The 23,194-nt window shown below is 37.6% G+C and overlaps 1 protein-coding gene across 1 annotated transcript; it reads left to right on the top strand.

Moving 5' to 3' along the window:
* Positions 1–29: 29 nt before the first annotated feature.
* Positions 30–22,641, top strand: exoc5 (exocyst complex component 5). The gene is made up of 18 exons (XM_084393556.1): positions 30–200; positions 2,909–3,003; positions 10,207–10,354; positions 10,491–10,685; positions 12,414–12,478; positions 13,295–13,323; positions 13,412–13,521; positions 13,628–13,672; positions 13,766–13,906; positions 14,808–14,890; positions 15,046–15,255; positions 15,344–15,491; positions 15,603–15,711; positions 17,772–17,892; positions 17,987–18,073; positions 18,161–18,269; positions 18,410–18,625; positions 21,041–22,641. The coding sequence occupies exons 1-18, from the start codon at positions 174–176 to the stop codon at positions 21,227–21,229; spliced, it is 2,127 nt and encodes a 708-aa protein (XP_084249682.1). The 5' UTR covers positions 30–173; the 3' UTR covers positions 21,230–22,641.
* The last annotated feature ends 553 nt before the right edge of the window (positions 22,642–23,194 follow it).

Below are 23,194 nucleotides of genomic sequence, written 5' to 3' on the forward strand. Positions count from 1 at the left end.
CAGCCCCCGTATCCGCACCCCCTATTTCTGTTTCCGGCCCAGTCATGGCAGCTGGATGCAGGAAGCAACTGTTTTCAGAATAGATATAAACAAGAAGAAGCAAATTATAGTTTCGAAAAACGCTCTTTAAGGAGTATTTGCAGACTTACTTTTGCTTTCTAGCGCCGTGAAATATGGCCACGACAGCTCAGTTATTCGAGGTAAGTGTTTTTTTTATTTTTATATATGGCACGGAAGCTGTCACGGTCTGCATTAAAGCTTGCAGATTAATTGTTTTTATGGTTCATATAAGTGCTTCATTTGCGTGCTGTATTTAATACATAGTTTAGTTTTGATTTAATATTGACATGCTACAATGCAGAGGCAGTAGAGTATCAGTGAGAGGCTAAACACCAACTGTCTCAAAAATACTCTGCTGACGACATGTTCAAACAAAATTATGAATAAAAGCTCTTCAGATTCTCTAGACCAGGTGTTTTTATTCTTTTAGATGCCACGTACCACAAAATATTCCCATCCTCGTACCATGGACCCCCATCCTTTAATTTAAAAGGCAGCTACTGTTTGTATTTTCATATGTAAAGACCCAGTATATATTGTGAATTAATTAAAGGCAGGGTAAGCGATTTGTTCCAGATTATGTTATACTGGTTGAAATTCTCCTCACATTCTGGTAGAAGTGACTAAGTTAAGTTGTCTACATGTTTTTTATATGTACAGTATATACAGTATATCATATGTGGAAGGCGTTGGACCATAAAATGTTCGTCCAATCATTGCATTCGGTCCGATGTCCTACCTGCCTATCAACGTATGTTTTTCCATCAGCTCCTTTCATGATACACCGAGTTAGACAGACGTCAGTCACTGAGCACCACAACCTAAACAGCAGCCACCTATTACAGTTCCTCCTGAACCAAAACAACAAGATTATGCTGCGTTCACGCCATAAACTGCTATAATTTGTTAGAGATTGAAACGTGGCGTTATACTCGGAGCGGTTCGTGACTCAAATTTATGCGTTTCAATGGCAACACTGTCAACGCTAAAATGAATCTTCAGCAGTCAGGAGGTACAGGTCAGTCTTCTTTAAGTTGTTTATGTTCATTATTATTGTAATGTAATTAGGGTTGCAAAATTCTGGGAATTTTCAAAGATGGAAACTTTCCATGGGAATTAATGGGAATTTAAGGGAATTCACAGGAATTTATGGGAATAAACGGGAATAAACTGGGAATTTTCAAAGTTGAGGGTTGGCTCTTCATAGGGAACTTAAATATAGTTGAGGAAAGTATATTTTAGCATAATCTTGACTAAAACAAACAGATGCCATTCAAATACACTTGAATATCCATGCCATTCCTCAATCACATGCACATAGCACACTGCTTATTGCATGGCTATTGAGACCACACCCCCTACTGGCACTGTGCATGCCTCCATCACATGTACAGAAGCCCAAAGCACAAGACTATTGAAGGCACACATTTGAGCATGTGTGGACTAAACAAAGTGAAGTAATTTTTGATGATATTATGGGGAAATATATTTATTAAATGTTTAAATTGCAAATATCACACACAAATGTATTCATCTAGTAGATAGCAAGCTGATAAGTTAGATGCTAAATAAGCTAGCATAACTTTATTTACCACATAAGTAGGGCTGGGCAGTATGACGGTATATATCGTTACCGCGGAAGAAAATGTCAACCGTAACAGATTTTTTTATTCTGTGTATACCGCGACATGTAAATAAGTAGGCGTGGTTAACTCACGTGCAGCGTGCGTGAGACTGAGACACTGATATTTGTCAAAGAAACATGAAGAAAGACCAAGAATATCCACAAAAGGAATTACGTTTTCAAAATTAACGTGATATTTTCGGGGGGGTAGGTGCAGAAGTCAACTAGAGCAGTGCAGCACACTGAAAGTTTAGAGAGACGCACATGCTCGCAACGGGGCTTACTTGACAACAAGTTCATATATCAATATTCTAACGAATAGAAATAACCTTAAATAATGTATCTATCCGTCTCTTATGTGTACAGTTACTTTCAGAGTGGAAGCGCACGCGGTTGCCGTGGTAATGAATATTTCCAAAATTCCCCAGCTTAACTTCCCATGGAAATTTACCGGAAATTTTCCGCCCCTTTGCAACCCTAAATGTAATATGCTTTTGAGATATGAGGTAGTTTAACGCCGTCTCCCGTGACGCTTGTTTGCTCCCAGCTTTACCGTTCATGTGTTTTGAAGGAGGCGTGGTTTTGGAGACGCTCAAGGGAGGGATCGGGATCTTATGCTTTCAAAGCTAGTTCGCTATTGCTAGATGCGCTGAAAATTACCTACCCTAACCTTAAATGTTGTATCAGTGATTTCAGGCCCAATTTTTTTTTGAATTGACTCAAAACCAAAACAAATAGTGTTCCAACCAATCACCGACAGGGGGCGGGTGTTGAGAGGTTTTGAGCCAGCTTCTTCTTCAGCTCCGACTTCGCGTGCAGCCGTGCACGAGCACAAAACCTCACAACACCCGCCCCATGTCAGTGATTGGTTGGAACACTATTTGTTTTGGATTTGAGTGGTTGGTGAAACCAATTGTTTTTGTGTGCAGATCTCAGACTCAGAGCCTAGGCTGCCTACAGAGACACGTTTTTTTGACGGCCTGCTTATGGGGCGGGCAGCTAGCGGATCGTTAGGAAATATTAGATGAATGTGATCTTTCTTTTTTGGGCCTGCAATCACTGATACAACCTTTAATATTAGTGGAAAGTATTGTGGAATAGCCCCCCTAGACTGTCTAAGTATATAAGCAGTCCAGAATATCCTTTTTATTTGTAAAAGCTTATTTATCTGTGCATGTCATTAGCAATTACATTTTTGCTCATTCATCTTTATCATCTTACCAGGAGCCGTTTGATGCTGATGAGTATATTGAGAGACTGGCATGGAGAACACCTGGAGGAGGTTCCAAAGGAGGTGCGGAGGCGTTTGACCCCAAAAAGTGAGTCACAAAATATTGATGATTGTCAGAAACATACACCACTGGTCATATGTTTTGGAATTCTTGACTTTTGATTTTATGTTTCTCATGTTATTAAAAACCTTTTGATCTAAAAGTTGTCTGGGATAGTAAACCTCGAGCAAGACAGCCAGTGTAGATGGAAACAACTTCAGCCGGATGGCTTAGTGCCGGCGCTAATGGATCCAAGGTTGTATCTCGTAAATTACTCCACTAATAATGCCCAGAATGGTACCAAACTTCTACAGTAGTACAAATAGGTTCTGTACTCATAAAACGAGGCATTGGAAAGTTTGTAAGTACATCAGGAGTTTATTTAAATAACACTTGTGTGGCTTATGCTACCGCTAACCCGGACGTCGAGGTCACTTCCGTGATTTGGGAAAAGCCCGTAAAAGTCACCCACTGTTTGTTATGAATTTGAATGTTCATTTATAGGCTATTGACAACTTTGACTAAATTTGTTTACGACGCCGCCGTTGTTTATGCTCACTGGGAAACGCGAAGCTAACGTTATCTTGCTATTATTGCGTCCTTGTATGGGAGCTAACGTTATAGTTATAACCTCAGGTGGCGAAACATTTTTAAGATAATCTTTCTCTTTTTCTGCATTACGTTCTGCAATATATAAAAGCATTTATCTAACTTGGCGACATTACACATTGAATGAAGTATCAGTAAAACTTAACTTTGTAGTGACTACTTTGACTTCCCTTTATGCCGGGAGGGAGGGGAGGAGGGAGGAGACGGGATGAGGAGGAGGGAGGGTCTAACTAGCCTCCGTTTTGTTTGATAACAATTCGAAGGTCAACAAGAAGTTACATCTCCCGGCATCGCTTAGAGCACCTTTAATAATGTTCGACCTAGGGAATAAAAAAAAAAGCTTCTGGTGGGGTGTTTGGCTCGAGGTCATGGTGCAAAGGAACCTAGGTTGAAATTACTTCGAACCATCCCTTTAAGAAAAGACCAGAATGTGCCGAGATGTAATATAGCCAAAAGTTGGCCATTTTATAGAAGCTGAGTTAAAAGATACTTTTGATTTAACATTTTTATTTCATTTTAAAACCATGTTTTGATAGTCACTGTAGTAGACTGAGACAAAGAGGTGAATGGGATGTGAACAGTTTCATTTGTCTACTCTTATAGTATTGATTACTATTATTCAAAATGTGGATAATCATAAAGAATGGATTATCATAAATGAGGATACACTTTTGACTGAGCATACAGTTTTTAGATTTTATTTATTTTTCGACGCTGTTGAAATATTTATATAAATCCATTTTACATTTTTTTTCCAAATTAGGGCAGAAATTGAAATGGATTCTGGGCCTTCTGGGCCTAGTTTTACATACAGTGACCAAAAAAGTTGACGTTTAAGCCACATTTCAAGTTTGCTTGAATATTGTTGCATTATATAACAAAATATTAAACCAAGTGGCATTTATTTTAAAGAAATGTAACAAACATTTGACAAGCAAAACATTTTACAAAATAAGTCAAAAAAAAAAAAAAAGTATTATAAATAAAAATAATAAATAATAAATTTAAAATAATAAATCAATAGATATATTGTTTAAAATGAATGCAAGTATTTGGGCACTTTCTTGTTGTCCAATGCTGGACAACATGTGGAACATGTTCATAGTTAAAGGTTTAGTTTACCCAAAAATGAAAATGCTGTCATTATTTACTCACTGTCATGTTGTTCCAAACCTGTAAGACTTCTGTTCATCTTTGAAACACAAATCAAGATATTTTAATGAAATCTGAGAGATTTCTGTCCCTCCATTGGCAGTCTGTGCAATTACCACTTTGATGCTTCAAAAAGTTCACAAAGAGCTTGTAAAACTAATCCATATGTATCAAGCAGTTTAGTCCAAATTTTCTGAAGAGACTCAATTGCTTTATATGATGAACAGAATTTAGGATTTTATTCACATTTAAACATTCCTCAACTCACACATCAGTTGTGGTAGACGAAAGCTCAAGCATGTTTGCTTGACATGCGAGAACCAATGAGGTTCATCCTCGTGTTACGCAGCACGTTTGAGCTTCTGCAAGAACCAATGAGGTTTGTTCTTGTGAGTCAAGCAAGTACGGTTGAGCTTCTGTTTATATTCACAGGTCATTGAATAATAGCTTTTCATCATAAAATTTGGACTAAACTGCTTGATCCATATGGATTACTTTTACGAGCTCTTTGTGAACTTTTTGAAGCAACAAAGTAGTAGTTGCGTAGACTGTCAATCAATGGAGGGACGGAAATCTCTCAGGTTTCATCAAAATGATCTTCATTTGTGTTCCAAAGATGAACGTAAGTCTTACGAGTTTGGAAAGACATGAGGGGGAGTAATTGATGGCAATTTTTTCATTTTTGGGTGAACTTACTGATGAATGATGATGAACTACACCTGTGGCTACGTTGCTATGAAATCTGTGTGAAGTTCAGGGGAACTGACTTCAAACATCCACCTTGATCACCTTGAGATCACTTGGTTAAAAGTAATTAGTAAAGTGGCATTAGTAAAGTTTTTGTTTTGTTTTCCCAGCGAAGAGGTCTAGCACCATTTATTTGCAGATGCCTCTTGTTTTACCACCATGTCACAGATGTTTTCTAATACAAAGAAATACATTTTTTTTAGTGTGACTTAATTGCCTTAAGTGACTTAAAAGTGAAACTAAACTTTTTCAGTTCCTTTTATAATAATTATATAGTGTCCACAATCACAACTTGACTATTTTGACAGGTCATTTCACTTTCACAGTCAAAAGCATAAAAAAGACATGAAGTTTACTTTAACACACACAGACACACACAGCAAAAGTGCTTTTGACTGCCAGAGCAGAAACATCGCCCCAAATTTTACACCAAGCTCTCAAATAACCGACCATGAAGAGGCTGTTGTGAGCTGGGCAAACCATTGACTTACAAATGATGGAAGAGAACAAATTTGAGTGGAAAAGATGGAGAGGAAAAAGAACTTAAGCTGCCAGCAGCGTTTAGGGAATTACGGTGATATGAGATTATATACTCATCACTTCAGAACGTTTTGCTACCACCCAGAGAATCCAAACTTGCTGAGTTCGAGCTTTTGACTTTGCTGTCCTACAAGTTCTTTGAAATGCAGCTGACGAAGCTTTTGGTTGTATGTGTGAGGTTTCCTAAATATTTGCGCACACACACACACAGCACGAAGAGGCTCTTTTTATGAAGAACCACAATTTATGGTAACAGGCCATTAGCTGATTTGCTGCCGAGGTAAGTGCTTATGTGATCTTGACAAATAAGATGCTCTCCCTGGATGCTTTTTCGCTTCACAGTTTGAGATCAGTCTATTTGGAGAAGTATTCATGAACGATAAATGAATCTCAGCCCAGCATATACTGATCCCTGCCATTGAGCTGGTTTCGGGATCTGGGAACAGAGCTTCAGGCATTTTCATATTATTGGTCAGGTTTTATATAACATTTCCTCACAGATTACATGCTAGCCAAGCTAACCTAATTTGGGACGTAAGCCTGCATCTCGCAAATCAGACTGTGAAATGGATCCTTTTTCAGCGTTCGACGGACACAAAGAGTGTTCTTTGGAACGCTCATCGAAGCCTCCGCTATAGTGTACTTTTCATGTATGAAAATGACTCCAGAGTTCTGGCTAAAATCTACTTTGTCAGTGATTTTCTTTCATTTGGCTAGTACCTAGTATCAACATAGCCCATCTGCACACATTTTAACATAAAGTGAGATCTAGAAGTTGTGAAAATGCTTCTTTTGTGAATTTTTTTTCACAAATTGTATTGTGTTACGTCTCCGCCTTTAGTCTAGGGGTAAATAGGGAACGACGAACAAATAGCGGAGAGACTTTGAGGATCTCCAGCTCTCCAGTCCCAGATTCACAAAATAACCAAACAAGTTTCAATTTGAAATGGCGTGTCTGCCTTTTATTTTAACCTCAGCAAGAGTTAGAAAAGAAAATAATACTATGAAGTAAAGGAACACATTCCAAATAAATCCAAAACAAAAAATATTACCTCGGGAGGAGGACCCAACTCAAAAGAATACCTCTACCTATGGGGATAATATTAACTTACCTATACAAAACACAAAACAAAACAACATATAACTTCCTTCACTCGCTAACTAACCATTAAACAGGAGAAAAGTTACGTCAGCACAACAATTTGATTGAAGCTTAAAAAAAAAATCTGAATTTTCGGAGCATTTTGCAGCACATATCTGTAAAACCTGATGATTATGTTGAGAATGTTAGGAAGAGAATTATTATTAAAGGAAGAAAATCTGTTCATCTGTACAAATGATTTTACATTCAAATTTGCTTATTTGGTTATGACCTAGAAATGATAAAGAATAGTACAGAATATTTGTTCATTTTACATTCTTTCATATTTTCCAAAACCTAAAACCTGTTTATTTCCGTGTTTGAAAAAAAAAAAAAAAAATCCAGATTGTCTTTGATCTCTTTTTAACTCCACTAAAACAATAGAATTGGTAATGATTAATAACATTTAAGTATGATGCTTTCATTAATATTATGACCATATCCACACAAAGAGGAATATAACATTCCTTGCTCTTTTGAAATAAGTGTTCATACACTACTGTTCAAAAGAACAGCGCTTATTTAAAATATATATATTTTTTGTAACAATGTAAAAGTCTTTACTGTCACTTTTAACCTATTTAATGCATTCTTGCTGAATAAAAGTATTTTTTTTTTAAAACAAGTCTTATTGACTTACAAACCTTTGAACAGTAGTGTACTTTTGTCACAAAACTAAGCTTAAAAACAGGTTGATCAGAATGTTTCAGTTAATATGTCAAAACTACGAGCGCTCTAACATATGACCACCCAGATTAATCAACCCTCCTTTTCCAGCATACACACAGTCCATGCATTCTCAATGATAAAGACACCAATCATATCATCTATTACAAAGCAAACATAAACGTTTAAGCCTACTTGCAAAGCTTATGGGGAAAGTATATAATAATAAATGGTAGTAGTAATGTTGCATAGTATTAATATTGCATAAATATGTAGTTTATGCATGTAGTGAATGAACAGCACACTTACAAGTTTTAAAATACAGAGGTGTTGTGAAACTAAATTGGGTTTTTGCTGCAAGAAGCCAAGAATGACATTATAAGTGGACTTCAGGGAGAAAAATAAATACTATAAACAAACATGTAGTTTTATATGTCCTTTAAAGGGGTGGTTGATTTATGATTTAACTTTTTTAACTTTAGTTAGTGTGTAATGTTGCTGTTTGAGCATAAACAACATCTGCAAAGTTACGACGCTCAAAGTTCAACACAAAGGGAGATATTTTCTTTTAAAGAAATCGCTTTTTAAGGACTACAACAAATGGCTGGTTGGGACTACACGACATTCCTCCCGGATTAGTCACATCACTAACCCTAAAATTTACATAAACCCCACCCCTGGGAATGCGATTATTATTTTTTTTACCTTTACCTTTATTTATATAGTGCTTTTTACAATACAGATTGTTTCAAAGCAGCTTTACAGAGAAGAAAATAATGCAACAAAGTTTGTTTCCAGAAGAAAATAGCGTCACAGTCCAGCTTAAGTAAATTCAGATTATTATTGGTTATTATGACAGAATATGCTAATCAATGATAGGGGTGTGCATTGGCACTGCCCTCACAATTCGATTCGATTACGATTCACCAGGTAACGATTCGATTCAATTCGATTCTACGATGCATTGCGATGCATCAAAATTCTACTGCACACAACAAGGCAAATTTTTCATCAAGTCATGAGGCAATACAAGCAGTCAGATATTGAACAACAGATTTTATTGGCTGCTATGTGTGTATTATCACTCTCCTGTATCTTTGACATAAATGTCATTTCACGAGTTCACACTTACAAATAAGTCAGATAGAATAAATGCGTATTTGGCGTGCTGTCCGAGGAGAGGGCTCCGGGCTCGGTATTTGGCCCGAACCCAGAGTACTCCCCCCGTATTCCTGGCTGTGGAAGAACAAGCCAAGAGTGAGGAGTCGGGGTGGTGGAGGGATGCTGAAAACTGTCAAGGAAGTTAGGTGAGTTGACAGAGTGAATATATATATATGCTTCCTCTCATGCTGATAGGGTAGACATGGTAATTGTTTGATGAGTTGATTGATTGATTGATTGCTTGATTATTTGAACGTGCTCCTCCCGAACTTTGTTAATAAAACATCATTAAATAACGTTGACACTAGCGACTCGTCAATTCTTGGCTGGGATGTGTTGACTTTTTGTGTTGTTGTTGTTGAAGCCAACTCAGGATGCCAACGATCAACATGGTTTGTGAAGTTAGTTGTATTGCCAACATGCTTGATTTTAGTGTGGCAGGTGTTACACACCGCGTAAGTCTTGTCTAGTTTCCCATTAACTTCGTAGAATCCGAAATGTGCCCAGATGTCCGCTTTCCAAGCTTTGGGTGCGTTTTTAATTACCCGTCTATCGCGGTCATCTCCCTCCGCCTCAGCCATCTTGATTGTTGTTGTTGCTATGCTCCCGGAAGTAATTGAAACTTCACAACTTTATTGTCCAACTCAAGGCCAGAAAATAAACAGTGACATAATCGATTATGGCACTTTGCCGCATCGATGCTGAATCGTGCATGCCCCGCATTGCGATGCATCGCTGAATCGATTATTGTTGACACCACTAATCAATGACTAGATTAGAAGATAACTACACATAAGCTACATAAATTCATCAACTAACCATTTAGAAAGGTTGTCTACATGTTGTCACTTCTTCTTGAGTCTCTCCATCTTTGTCTGACTCCGGTGTGAACATAAAAGGCTAAAAGGTTTTGAAATTTTCAGGACACAAGCTGTTGTAGCTCCGCCCTCTGTGCTGGGGACAGCAGCTCATTTGCATTTAAAGGGACAGACACAAAAACGGTGAACCCTCAGAAAGTGACAATTTTAACATTCTATATAAAAATATATGGGGGGTATTTTGAGCTAAAACTTCACACACACACACACACTGGGGACATCAGAGACTTATTTTACATCTTGTGAAAAGGGCATTATGCCATCCCTTTAATGTTTTTAAAGTATTTAAAATGCTTGTCAAGTCAGAAATTGTGTTTTGCCGCCTGCAGCTCTTTAATGTCATGTCTTTGGTTCCAGGTTGCTGGAAGAGTTTGTGAACCACATTGAGGAACTAAAACTGCTGGATGAAAGAATCCAAAGGAAGGTGGAGAAGTTGGAGCAGCAATGCCACCGGGAAGCCAAGGAGTTTGCCCACAAGGTCCAAGACCTGCAGAGGAGCAACCAAGTCAGTGGCCTTTAAAAAAAATTCTAACACGTCAAAAGACAAGGAGCTTTGAACCATTTGGGTAACCTTGTGTTACTTTACCATCAATTACATGTACCAGTATAACCTTCACTTTCTTGTTATGCTTGTTTCAAAGGTAGCTTTCCAGCACTTCCAGGAGTTAGACGAGCATATCAGCTATGTGGCCACCAAGGTGTGTCACCTGGGAGATCAGCTGGAAGGAGTCAATACACCAAGACAGAGGGCAGTGGAGGCTCAGAGACTCATGACGTACTTCAACGAGTTCCTGGATGGAGAGCTGCGCAGTGATGTCTTCAACAATCCTGACAAGGTCAGATTTAGATATACTGCCTGCTAATACTACATCAGAAGTACTCGACTTAAAAATCCAAGAGGCCACATTCAAACCACAAATGATACAGTAACAGAGCGCTGAAACGATATATTATTGTTTCTTTTTCTGTGTAAAAAAAAAAAGAAAAGAGTCAGGTTTCAGGTCTGTTTCATTCTAAATGTAGCTACATCAGTCAGAATCATGGACATGATCTGAGTCAATTCAATTGATGTGTGGCATCAGTCATAAAACTATGTTGTACATGAATGTGTCATCTTTTGAGGATGGAAGTAGTGTTATAAAATGCGTGTATGGCAGAATGTGGTTCTATAAATCATCCAAAGCCTGGTTTATGTTCGACACATTTGTAAAAACACTCTGTGCCCATCTCACATCGTCATTTGCTTTCCCTTCTTTGTCGTCATCATTTGTGGTACAAAAGATCATGCCATTTTGGATGATGCCTAGTTATGCATTTATAACAAGCTCATGTCAGAGGCCGGTTGCACCAACTGCGCGAAAGTTCTTTGTGACGTATTTTGGCACTAAGTTACAACTTCAATAATTCATTAGCTTATTTACTTCTAAATATTTCGCACCACAACAGGACTTTCTCGACAGTGGTCTATGTTGAGGTTGTAACCGAAGCAACTGTTGCAACCAAAGCTGCAAAAATTTTGTTCAAACTCAACAGTGATGCATCCCGCCATAATGAATGCCTGAGGCTAGTATATGTGGCCTGCTTAGATGTTGGTGTACGCCAACTTAATTGGAAATGACACTTTATAAGTTAATCTCTCAATTCACTCGGTAATGATGTGACCAAACTTGGGTGGCAAGTCTTACATCTTCTGAAGCTATTAGCATAAGGCCACCAACAAGCTTCTAGAGAGCCATGTGGGAATATACCCGCCAGACTTTTCAATATTTCTCAAGACGTACACGCCTTCAGAAGAGAAAAGAGGGGAAGTGAGAGGAGCTGCCGGTGAATAGCTGGGGGGGTTGGGGTGAAGGGAAGGGAAATGGAAGGAACGAAGGCTGGGTTAATCCCTGTGAAAGGGAGGGCCAGGCCCAGGCAGCGAGGAGACAAGCGCCGGTAAAACCCCCTACTGCTGGGAGACGGCTACATCACTTACATGGGATTTAGCTAATCTTAGCTGGGGGACAGATACTTAGAAAACCTCAGTGAGGAGAGCGGAAAAGGGATGGATCCACCTCACGGGAGCACAATAATGATGTTAGCTGAGGCAGGCAGGAAAGGGAGAGTAGGAACAGAGGATATGTGGACGGCGAGGCCTTTCGGATCGCCTTTTTCTTCTCCTCGTCCATCGGGCGAGAGGTGGGGGGTTCTTGTCAGGGTCCTGTTTATGCCTAGACCTCCTACCTGCCTATGGGGACAGATTATGGGAGGTGATTTACTGAGGGATTAGCCATTGTCCATTCTTAATAGTCATGAGTGAACGTAAGATGTTGGCTGGGCAGCGGGTGACGGACAGGGGTTAAGGTCTGATGCTGATGAGGTTCAGGTGTGCAGGGCTGAGCTAACTCTTATCATCCTCATGGTGGACGAGAAGAGCGAGGGACGCAAACTGGAGGGAAAGATTTACCGTAGGCTGATCCCTGGATTTAAGGGTGCTGCCTCTGGCCTCTGTTCGTGTTTTGAGGTGTCTGTCCTGTAATGACCATTTTCCGTCTCTCACCACAGTCTCTTCTCATCCCAAACAGATAAAAGAAGCTGCAGACATCATTCAAAAGTTGCACCTGATAGCTCAGGAGCTGCCGTTTGATAGGTAAGCGACCTGTAGATGGTGTCTTGGCCATATTGGAGGTTTGGGGTACGGCAAAATAATGGTGTGCTGTACAAGGGATCATATAAACAGTCAGCATGTTAACGGCCAAAGTATACTTTGATTTTTTTAACGTGTATGCTTAGCATTTGCGTACAGCTGTATGCATTGGCTTTTTAAAAGTTAACTCTCGGTCGATACATGCGCGCTAGAAAGTTTCATCCTTGTCGAGTGTTTGCACCGTAGCGTTGTCAAAAAGTACCAAGTCAGAACTGGAATATAAAAAATGTGACGCTTTGTTGCCACATATAAAATAAAATAAAATAATTGTGCGAAAATTTAATGAGAGTGTGTGCGCTGAGCAAACACAGTTTGCACCATGAGAGAAATGTTAGCTTATTACGTCACACGTACTGTGCGTGACCCTAGTCTATGCGTAAAAAACTAAGTATGGTTTGGGCTTAGTGCTGAAAAGTAAGTTATGCGCAACTAGCTTCACCAAATGCAGTTGCAAAAATATGCACACAAAAAAAAACAGGTTTCCAAACACTCCCTCCGTTTGTCTTTGGTCATATTTGAAAATACAACCGAACGCTCTTCAAAGCAAGCAAATGTATTAATGCATTGGCCAAGACATAACAAGTGAAAACCTTTTCATTGACATAGTTTGTTTTGACTGTGTCTGAGATCTAAGCAAAAAAATGTATAATTCTTTCACTGATCATGAGTAGTGTTTTGCTCTGAAAAAAGATTTGTTTTAAATTCCCCCTGTTCTTCTCTCTTTCCCATGCTTGTTTTCCTCGTTGTGTCCCTGTTCAGATTTTCTGATGTCAAGGCCAAGATAGCAAGTAAGCAGCAGTAAACTAAACAAGACAATGTTATTCACCCATCTGCTAAATATGCAGTGTTAACATAAGCCTTGTGTTTGTTTGAAAGGTAAATATCATGACCTTGAGCGTCAGCTGATCCAGGAGTTCACCGCAGCTCAGCGAAGGGGAGAGATTGGACGCATGCGTGAGGTGGCAGCAGTCCTGCTACATTTTAAGGTTTGTAGGGAGATACAATGAGAGCCATCAAGATCATACCCAAGATCCAGTTTTTTGGACATTTGTATAATGTGAAATGTATTATTTCTTATCTTATTTGTTGTAGGGTTATGCCCACTGTGTGGATGTCTACATCAAGCAATGCCAAGAGGTGTGTTCGCTGTTTCTGTTCTTTATATCCATCTCTTGATTTTAGGTTCAATGTTTGTTTTGTTATATCACCTTGGTCTTTTGGTGTTTGTAGGGGGCGTATATGCGGAGTGATGTATTTGAAGACATTGCAGTTCTGTGTCAGCGGGTTAATAAGCAGGTTGGAGAGGTCTTCTGCAGTCCAGAGACTGTCATGGCCAAACTCATTCAGAGCATCTTTGAGAACAAGATACAGGTACATAACACACTTGTACACATTAACAAAGTATTAGTGCTGCTTGCTAAGTCTATTGCTGCTTTGGGTTATGATATGATCAAAGCAAATTTTGCCTGGGTACGATTAAAAAAAAAATCTGTAGACTTAGAGGAAAAGGATCTATACCAAGGGAATGTAATATAGTACTTACTTTGGGTTGAGGCAATAAACATTATAAGCATTATAGCTGTGACTTTGCACGGGCAAGTACAAAAAAAAAAAATCTAGTTGCATCTTGCCATTTGTACTGTGTAGTGTTGTTACAATATCAAATTTCAGTAATCTGTACCAGTACCAGTAAAATTTCATGGTTTTCTGTACCAATTTTGGTACCAAAGCAAAAACTTTTGTAACACACTGCCTTTAAATAAATAAATAAATATAGGTATACAAGTTCATTATTAATGCTAATTATTTTTAACAAGTAAATAATACATTAAAACATACGCATTTAGCCTTTTTTTTTTTCAATTATATAAACATTGTTTTGAATCTATTATTTACATTGTGGTTAGTTATAATGAAAGCGCACTGAATGCCTCTGATTGGCCATTTTTATTTTTGCGTGTAATTTGGCATAGCTTACAAGAGCGCACACAAAAATATGTGTGGGAGTCTGTAAAAGCTGCTGTCGATCAACAGGTACTGCATCGAGTCGGTATTAGCAAAACTACAGAAAGGATGGAATTGTTAAATTTGTAACATTTCAGAATCAAGTATTAGTGTTGTCAAAGTACCGGTACTTCGGTACCAAACTGCCTTTATTCACCTGTCAGATTAGTTTATGTAAATATAGTGCATACCCAGAAATAGACACTATTGGTCTTATCTCATTTTTAAATAACCAAATTGGCTCAAATGGTCCTTTTTATGATTTCAGGCTCATGTTAAAGAAAAACTAGATGAGACCCGCAACTCTGATGTGGAGCAATACCTCAAGAACCTCTATGACCTCTATACACGGTATCACTCAGTTTTTCGTCATTATTATTTAATTACAATAATTGTTCACTTTTGCTCTCATCAAACACCTTTTTTTTCTGAAACGGTTTAAAGTCTCCCATGTTTGTGCATTACTGAACACCATTTTTGATCTGTTATAACCCATTTGTTTTTAGGACAACGGCACTGGCTGCTAAACTCACAGACTTTAACTTGGGCTCAGACAAGCACACATTTCTATCTAAGCTGATCAAGAATATCTTCTCCTGTTATCTGGAGAGCTACATAGACATGGAGCGACAATATCTGCAAAACCGCAGCGGCATGATTCTTCAGCGCTATTATGACTCGAAGAACCACCAAAAACGCCCTGTGGGCACTGGAAGGTGAGAAACTGTTGGTTTGTTGTTGTTTATTTCTTTCCATTCTTTTCCCAACACTACTTTGAAAAATTTCTTCTCCTCATTTTGACAGTATCCAGGAGCTAAAAGAGAGGATCAGACAGCGCACTAACCTGCCGCTGGGACCCAGTATTGACACGCATGGAGAGACTCTCCTCTCACAAGAGGTTGTTGTCAACCTGCTACAGGAAACCCGGCATGCCTTTGAAAGATGCAACAAGGTTCAGCGCTGATTTGTTACAAAATGTCTGAATTTTATAATGTCATTCTTAGTTGGAAGTTGTGGGCCATAAACATTAGTGTTATAGATCTACTTTCTGTCTTTGTTGCAGTTGTCGGATCCAGCAGATCTACCAAAAAATGCCTTCTCCATTTTCCTGATTTTGGTGGAGTACCTGTGTGTGGACCATATAGACTACGCTCTTGAGATTGGGCTGTCAGGTATGGCAAACACCGTCTAAAACATGAAACAGTTGATATTATATTACACTACACAGTATGTGAGCAACAATTTTCATTCAATGCATGAGCATGACCTCCATTGTACAGTGTTACTCATTCCTACTCCTGCGTAGCTGCCCTCCTGCAGTTTATGCTATTTAAATTCTTCTTATGAGTTTAGAAATTGTAATTACAGGTTTGTTTAAATCAAGGTTATTATCATAAACTAAACTGAAGACTGAAACTAAACTAAATGTTAATGACTCTGAAATGAACTAAAATAATTATTTAATATTTATTTTTGTTTAGTGTGGTATGTCCTTAAACCCACCTGCTACTGTAACATAAATATGCCACTAGAGGACGATAATACACAGGCCTATTGACATGTTTGTGTAAGCAACAACAATGTGAGAATCACTACCATCATGGAGAAAACCCAACCAACAAGGACCTTTAATATTGAGTTTTTTGTTTAAGCCTGCTAAAATAATGGAAATTATTAAAGGGATACTCCACTTTTTTCGGAAATATGCTCATATGACGCAGCGCCTGAAAATAGGTCTAATAGGTTAGACAAACTTAGTCCCGGTCACGTTGGAAGAAGTTACCGAGCTGGGGACTATTTTCAGGCGTTGCGTCATATCATTACGCCTGCTGCACCCATGGTACAGCCACACAGTTCCTTGATTATTACGCTGGAATGAGAGTAGTTCCTAGTCATATAGGCTTAGAAAATCGCAACTTTTCATTTTCCGTCGATCTCAGTACACGGTTTAACTACAGAAGAGTCAAGTTTTAAATAGGAAAAATATTGAAACTCTTTGGTCATTTTGAAAGAAATGCTACTGGACTCATCAGAGTCAATGATCTGTGCTAAGCTATGCTAAAAGTGGTACCGTCAGACCCGGAGTTCGGCTGAATGGATTCTAAAACGGTAAAACTCATCTGTTTAACTCTGGGGGAGATGTAAAATGAGCTTATTTCCGAAAAAAGTGGAGTATCCCTTTAAAATACTGAAATCATGGAAAGTTGTGGACATTTTTATTGTGGATGTAAATTTTGTAGTTAAGTTCTGCTCTAACATATCTAAGCGGATAGATATTGCTATTGTATAGAGTTATACTTTCTTGAAAACCACAGTAATGTGTAATTGTATGCAAAAATTTTTTTGTTGGGGTGGTTCTTTTTTACATTTTAAACTAGTTCACAAGATTGTCTGAAATTGAATAAAAAATAAGTTTTAATTTTGATTAATAAATTCTTTAATATCCCCATTCTTCATTCATCTCTTAATATAAAAAAATTAAAAAAAAATGTATAATGTACTGAAAAACTAAACCTAAACTAAAATTAGCAAAGATCTACTTTTCATTAGATCTAAAACTAAAAATAATAGTGAGCTTACCAACAAAACAAAAACTAAACTACATTGCAGTGAGAAATTGAAATTAAAATGGTAATACAAACTATTACTAAAACTATTATAACCTTGGTTTAAATGTATTTGGAGTAAAATGGACATTTTTTCTGTTACATCTTGACAAAGACGGGAGGCTTTTTAGTGTAACATAACAAAAAACGTATGATATACATAAGGCGTTTCACTGATTCGTGTATTTGATCATTCTTGTAATGCTACAGAGAATGATGGAAAATGTTTATGCAGTTCAGTTTGTGTCGGCTAATCATGGGTAACATGGTTTAAAAGGGTTTATATAGCGACCGCAAGAGGAAGTTTCCACCGTCCACAAGAGTTAGCGTAGCTGTGTGTGATTAGCTTTGTGTAGTACATTGTATCTGCCAAACATATTTGGAATTATGTGTAAATGAAACTGTAGTGCTTTGCATTCACAAATCATGTCAATGAGAGTTTATTTGAAGTGTTCGCATACAAGCCACAATGCGTTTCCCACAAAGATATTGCAATTCATGTGGTAAAATCAAAAGGCAGCATTAGTTCCAAGTCTAAACAAGCACATTTCCACCAAATTAAATGAATGAATCTGAAGTGGACTGTACATGTCAATGCTCTCTTATTTGTCTTTCGACTTGCACAGCCATCCCATCTGCAGATGCCAAAAATGCCAACCTCTACTTCTTGGATGTGGTCCAGCAGGCCAACACAATCTTTCACCTGTTTGACAAGCAGTTTAACGATCATCTTATGCCTCTTATTAGGTGAGTTTGACTGACTTTGCTTCTGACTCTTTGTCTCTGCGCCCGCTGACTGGTGACTTTCCTGTGACCTTTGTTTGAACTCTAACCCCCGTAGCTCCTCTCCTAAGTTGACGGAGTGCCTGCACAAGAAGAAAGAGGTGATCGAACAGATGGAGGTGAAGCTGGACACCGGGATTGATCGGTTGGTTCAAAGCTCTGTTTGAAGGAGCTTCATCATTGCCATTAAATGCGATTTCTGTGACCTTTTCTAATGTTTCCTTGTTTTTAGGACTCTAAATTGCATGATAGGCCAGATGAAGCAAATCCTGACGACTGAACAGAAGAAAACTGACTTCAAGCCAGAAGACGAGAACAATGTCATGATACAGTACACTACAGTAAGATCTTAAAATCATGTACTGTATAATAATTGCCTTTCAGAAATTTCTGTCAGCGCAGTGAAAAGATCACTTTGAAAGCCATATTCTGCCTGATTCTGCCGTGTTTAATGTCATTTTTCCTGTGCTCTTTCTTCAAGGCATGCTCAAAGGTGTGTGCGTATTTGAGCAAGCAGGTGGAGCGTGTGCGGAGGTCCATGGATGGTAAGAATGTGGACACGGTTTTGACCGAGCTGGGTGTGCGGTTCCACAGGCTGATCCATGAGCACCTGCAGCAGTTCAACTACAGCTCCATGGGTGGCATGCTAGCTATCTGTGATGTGGCAGAATACCGTCGCTGCGCCAAAGATTTCAAGGTAAGGAGAGGTCAAAGGTCTTATTTTTGCCACCTCATGGCATTATGTATGTTTTATTTATAATGCCTTTAAGGGATAGTTCACTCAAAAATGAAAAGTCCATCATCATTTACTCACCCGCATATTGTTCCAAACCCATATTCGAAACACAAATGAAGATTTTTATTTTATTTTTATTAAATCTGAGCGATTTCTGTCCCTCCATTGACAGAATACGCAACTATGATGCATCAAAAAGTTCATTAAAGAGATTGTAAAACTAATCCATATATAATATGAATTGAGTAGTTTAGTCCAAATGTTCTAAAGAGACTCGATCGCTTTATGTGATGAACAGATTGAAGCTAGGCTTTTACTCACATATAAACATTGATCAGGGAACATAAACAGAAGCTCAAATGAACCTGCTTGATGCACGAGAATGAACCTCATTGGTTCTCGCAGAAGCTCAAACGTGCTGCGTAACACGAGAATGAACCTCATTGGTTCTCGCAGAAGCTCAAACGTGCTGCGTAACACGAGAATGAACCTCATTGGTTCTCGCACGTCAACATGCTTGAAATTCTGTTTATCATAACTGATTTGTGCATTGATGAATGTTTTTATGTGAATAAAAGCCTTAATTAAATCGGTTCATCATATAAAGCGATCGTGTCTCTTTAGAAAAGTTGGACAAAACCGCTCAGTTAGTTAGTTTTATGATCTGTTTATGAACTTTTTGAAGTAGTGGGTAGTTGCGAAGCTGTCAGTGGAGGGACCGAAAGCTCTCAGATTTCATCAAAAAGATCTTAATTTGTGTTCCGAAGATGAACGAAAGTCTTACAGGTTTGGAACGACATGAGGGGGAGTAATTAATGACAGAATTTTCACTTTTCTGTGAACTAAATTAAACTAAATAATAAAATCTGAACAATTTCTGTACCTTCTTTAAAAGTACATTACTTTTTTCATGGGTTTCATGACACTTTAAAGACTTTGTAAAAGTAATCCGTATGAATCAAGCCATTTAGTCAAAATCTTCTGAAGAGACACAATCACTTTATATCATGAACATTTAATTTAGGCTTTCTATTCTCATATAAACATGGATCAGTGCACATATATAGAGGTCATCAAATATGGTCAAACCTTTTTTGTTTAACCAAAAAGTAAAACTGTGTATATAGTTTGCTAAATGAACCACTTTACAAAAAGGTTTCATTAGTTAACGTTATTTAATGTATTAACTAACATGAACTAACAATGAACAAAACATTTGTTTCAGTATTTATTCATCTTTGTTAATGTTAGTTAATAAAAATACAGTTGTTTAATGTTTGTTCATGTTAGTTCACAGTGCATTAACTAATGTTAACAGATACAACTTTTGATTTTAACAATTTATTAGTAAATGTTGAAATTAACATTAATTTAGATTAATAAATGCTGTAGAAGTATGTGTTCATTCTTAGCTCATGTTAGCTATAGTTAACTAATGAAACCGTATCGATTTATTTTTGTTTTGAAAAAGTCTCTTATGCTAACCAAGTATTTTAAAATGTAATTTTCAGCATTATTACTCAATCTTCAGTTTTACATGATCCTTCAGAAATCATTCTAATGCTGATTTGCTGCTCAAGAAACATTTCTTCTTATTATTATTAGTTGAAAACAGTTGTACTACTTAATATTTTTGTGCAAAGCATGATTTTATTTTTTTTGCAGGAATATTTGAACAGAAAGTTCAAGAGAATAGCATTTCTTTAAAATAGAAAATGTATGTAAGATTATAAAATGTCTTTACTGTCACTTTTTATCAATTTAGTGTGTCCTTGTTGTATAAAAGTTTAATTTCTTAATTTTTTTCAATCTTAATCACCAAACTTTTCCACAACATTGATAAGAAATATTTCTTGAGCAGTAAATCAGCATATTAGAATGATTTCTGAAGGATCATGTGACACTGAAGACTGGAGTAATGATGCTGAAAATTCAGCTTTGACATCACAGGAATAAAGTACATTGTAAAATATATTACAATGGAAAACAATTTATTTTAAATTGTAATACTATTTCACAGTATTACAGCTTTTACTCTATTTTTGTCTTTCAAAAACATTAAAAAAATGTCCCTACAATTGGTTGCTAAAAGTGTCATCAAATTACTCAACAATATTACATTTGCTTTTTATTTTATTTAAAAAAAAATAGTAAATTAAAAACTATTGAAATATCTAATAATGAGGAAATTCAAATACTTTCTTTCCCTTTCAACCAACCAGCAAGTAGCAAATGACACAACTAATCCTAAACTTCTTGCTTCAAAGTATTTTCATTGTCACATTTTTAAGATAAATTGAACAGTTTTTATTTCTTCAGATATATTAGGCATGCACTAAAGCAGTAGACTAACAGCTGCATCCAAACCCTCCACAGGTTCCTCTCGTGCTCCAGCTGTTTGACACGCTTCATGCTCTGTGTAACCTCCTGGTCGTGGCCCCGGACAACCTCAAACAGGTGTGCTCTGGAGAGCAGCTGACCAACCTCGACAGGAACCTCCTCCACGCTTTCGTTCAGCTGAGAGTAGACTATCGCTCCGCGCGACTGGGCCGGCATTTCAGCTAATGACCGACGGGGCCGTCCCGTCACCGCACTGCCGCCCGTTCAGCGCTGCCAGAAACACAAGTGGCCAAACTAGAGTGTCTTTGTCAATGATTCAGTGTGGAAATTAAACTTTGTGTTTAAAGAACAAAAGAGCAACTGTTTCAAAGCCCAACACTTCCCAGGTTGCTCCGTTTTAAGTTAACCCGTTTTGTTCTACATGCACGTTTTAATGCGAGCACAGCGTTTCATCTCAGATTTGCTCATATTTTGTTTATGATGTGATTTTTTTTAAATTTCAGAGGATAAATAAGAGTAGATGGATGTTTTGTACATTTTCCCCTGTGTTTCTGGCTTCTAATGGAGAGAGGATGATGGTAGATGAACCGAGGTGGACCACTCGAATGGACTCGGGTGGTCAAGAGACTCCATTTTTATTTGCTTTTATTTTGATTGTGCCAAATCCATCCTCTTCTGGGACGAGAGGGGCGGTTCAGCACGCTGCTCTGGATCAATGAGTCTGTCCAGCTCATTTCACTCAGGCTCTTGTGCACACATAGGGCTTCACAGAGATGACAGTTACTGTTTTGAGCTGAACAATGCAGGTGTTATACAAATGTTCATTTCATACTCTTACAAATACAATTGTTTTAAACACGAGTACATGAACTCGGTTTAGTTTTAAGATTCATTTAGAGCTGTTTAATGCTGAATCCTGTCGATAAAATTACATTAGAATGGCGTTTAATTTCTGATTTACATGCAAACTTCCAAAGCTGACCTTTCCCAGTGTGCTCAATGCTAAAATAATAACCTCATACACGAAATACAATATTTCTGAGATGTAAATGATAGTTATTGCATCTGTGCTAACAACCCCGCTGCTCACTAAAATCAAAGTCATATTTGCATACACTCATATAGCATTCACATAATTAATGAAGAAACGATTGGCGCACAGCACAACAGCTTTGAGAGTTGTATGAGGTTTCAAAGGGCTCGGGTCACATGGTGTTGGGATTTTTGCTCTGATTCTTTCTTTGCTTTTTGTATTCTGACATCTGTATGGATACTCTGAAGCTCATTGGGCAGAAATGTGTGAGTTTACCACCAGTCACAAACTATTAATCCAAAAGACTTTCATCTTGACAGGGGTGTGTTGAATGCAGTTATGTCATATGACTAGTTGAACTAACCCTTAACCTCTGTTGAAGAGGCAGGGGTCACGATCTGTGACCTCTAGGCATGACCTAGGTGTGCGAGTGTTAGAAAGGATTAGATGGTTCTGTTATACTGTACTGATTTCAAACATGAATTTATGTCAAAATGATGCTACATATGAGCTGATTCATCTGTACAAGCTGCTCATTATAATCGGTTATTTCCATAAATAAAAAGTGTGAAACAATGAGACAAGTTTCATTGAGGGTGGCCTCAAAGCCCATGGGTCATTATTGATATGCAGTAGCCTACATATTTCTGTCCTGATCAAGTGTTTATTTATTTAATAAAATATAATCCAAACTATTATTAAACTGATAGGTTAAAAATAAATAAATAACAGTACCATAATCAAGTACGCATAAGGGTGAATTTTAAATCATTTCACTACTTTGGTTTAAGCAGATGTTGCCATTTTTGCAGTGTCCCACAGGTGCTATGCACTCATTTCTAAAATGAAAAACTGGCTGATTTTTCTCTCCTTAGCTTCAAATTATTCCAGGGATGTCGTAATTGGTAAATCAATTAGACTTTTTTATAGAAATATTTCCCCTCCGTATTTTAAATTTAGAATAAAAACATGAATTAAAAACATTATTAACATCACATTCTATACACAGATACTATGAGGGAGTGTTCACACATTCACAGTATGAATAAAACTGTTAACAGTAATTAAAGTATTGAATTACTACATGAAATTAGATTTTTAGAATTTCATTATAATATCTCATATTTTTATGTCAATATTGTTCCACTCTAGTCATC

The sequence above is a fragment of the Rutilus rutilus genome (genome assembly GCF_951802725.1).
Source record: "Rutilus rutilus genome assembly, chromosome: 21".
Lineage (NCBI taxonomy): Eukaryota > Metazoa > Chordata > Actinopteri > Cypriniformes > Leuciscidae > Rutilus > Rutilus rutilus.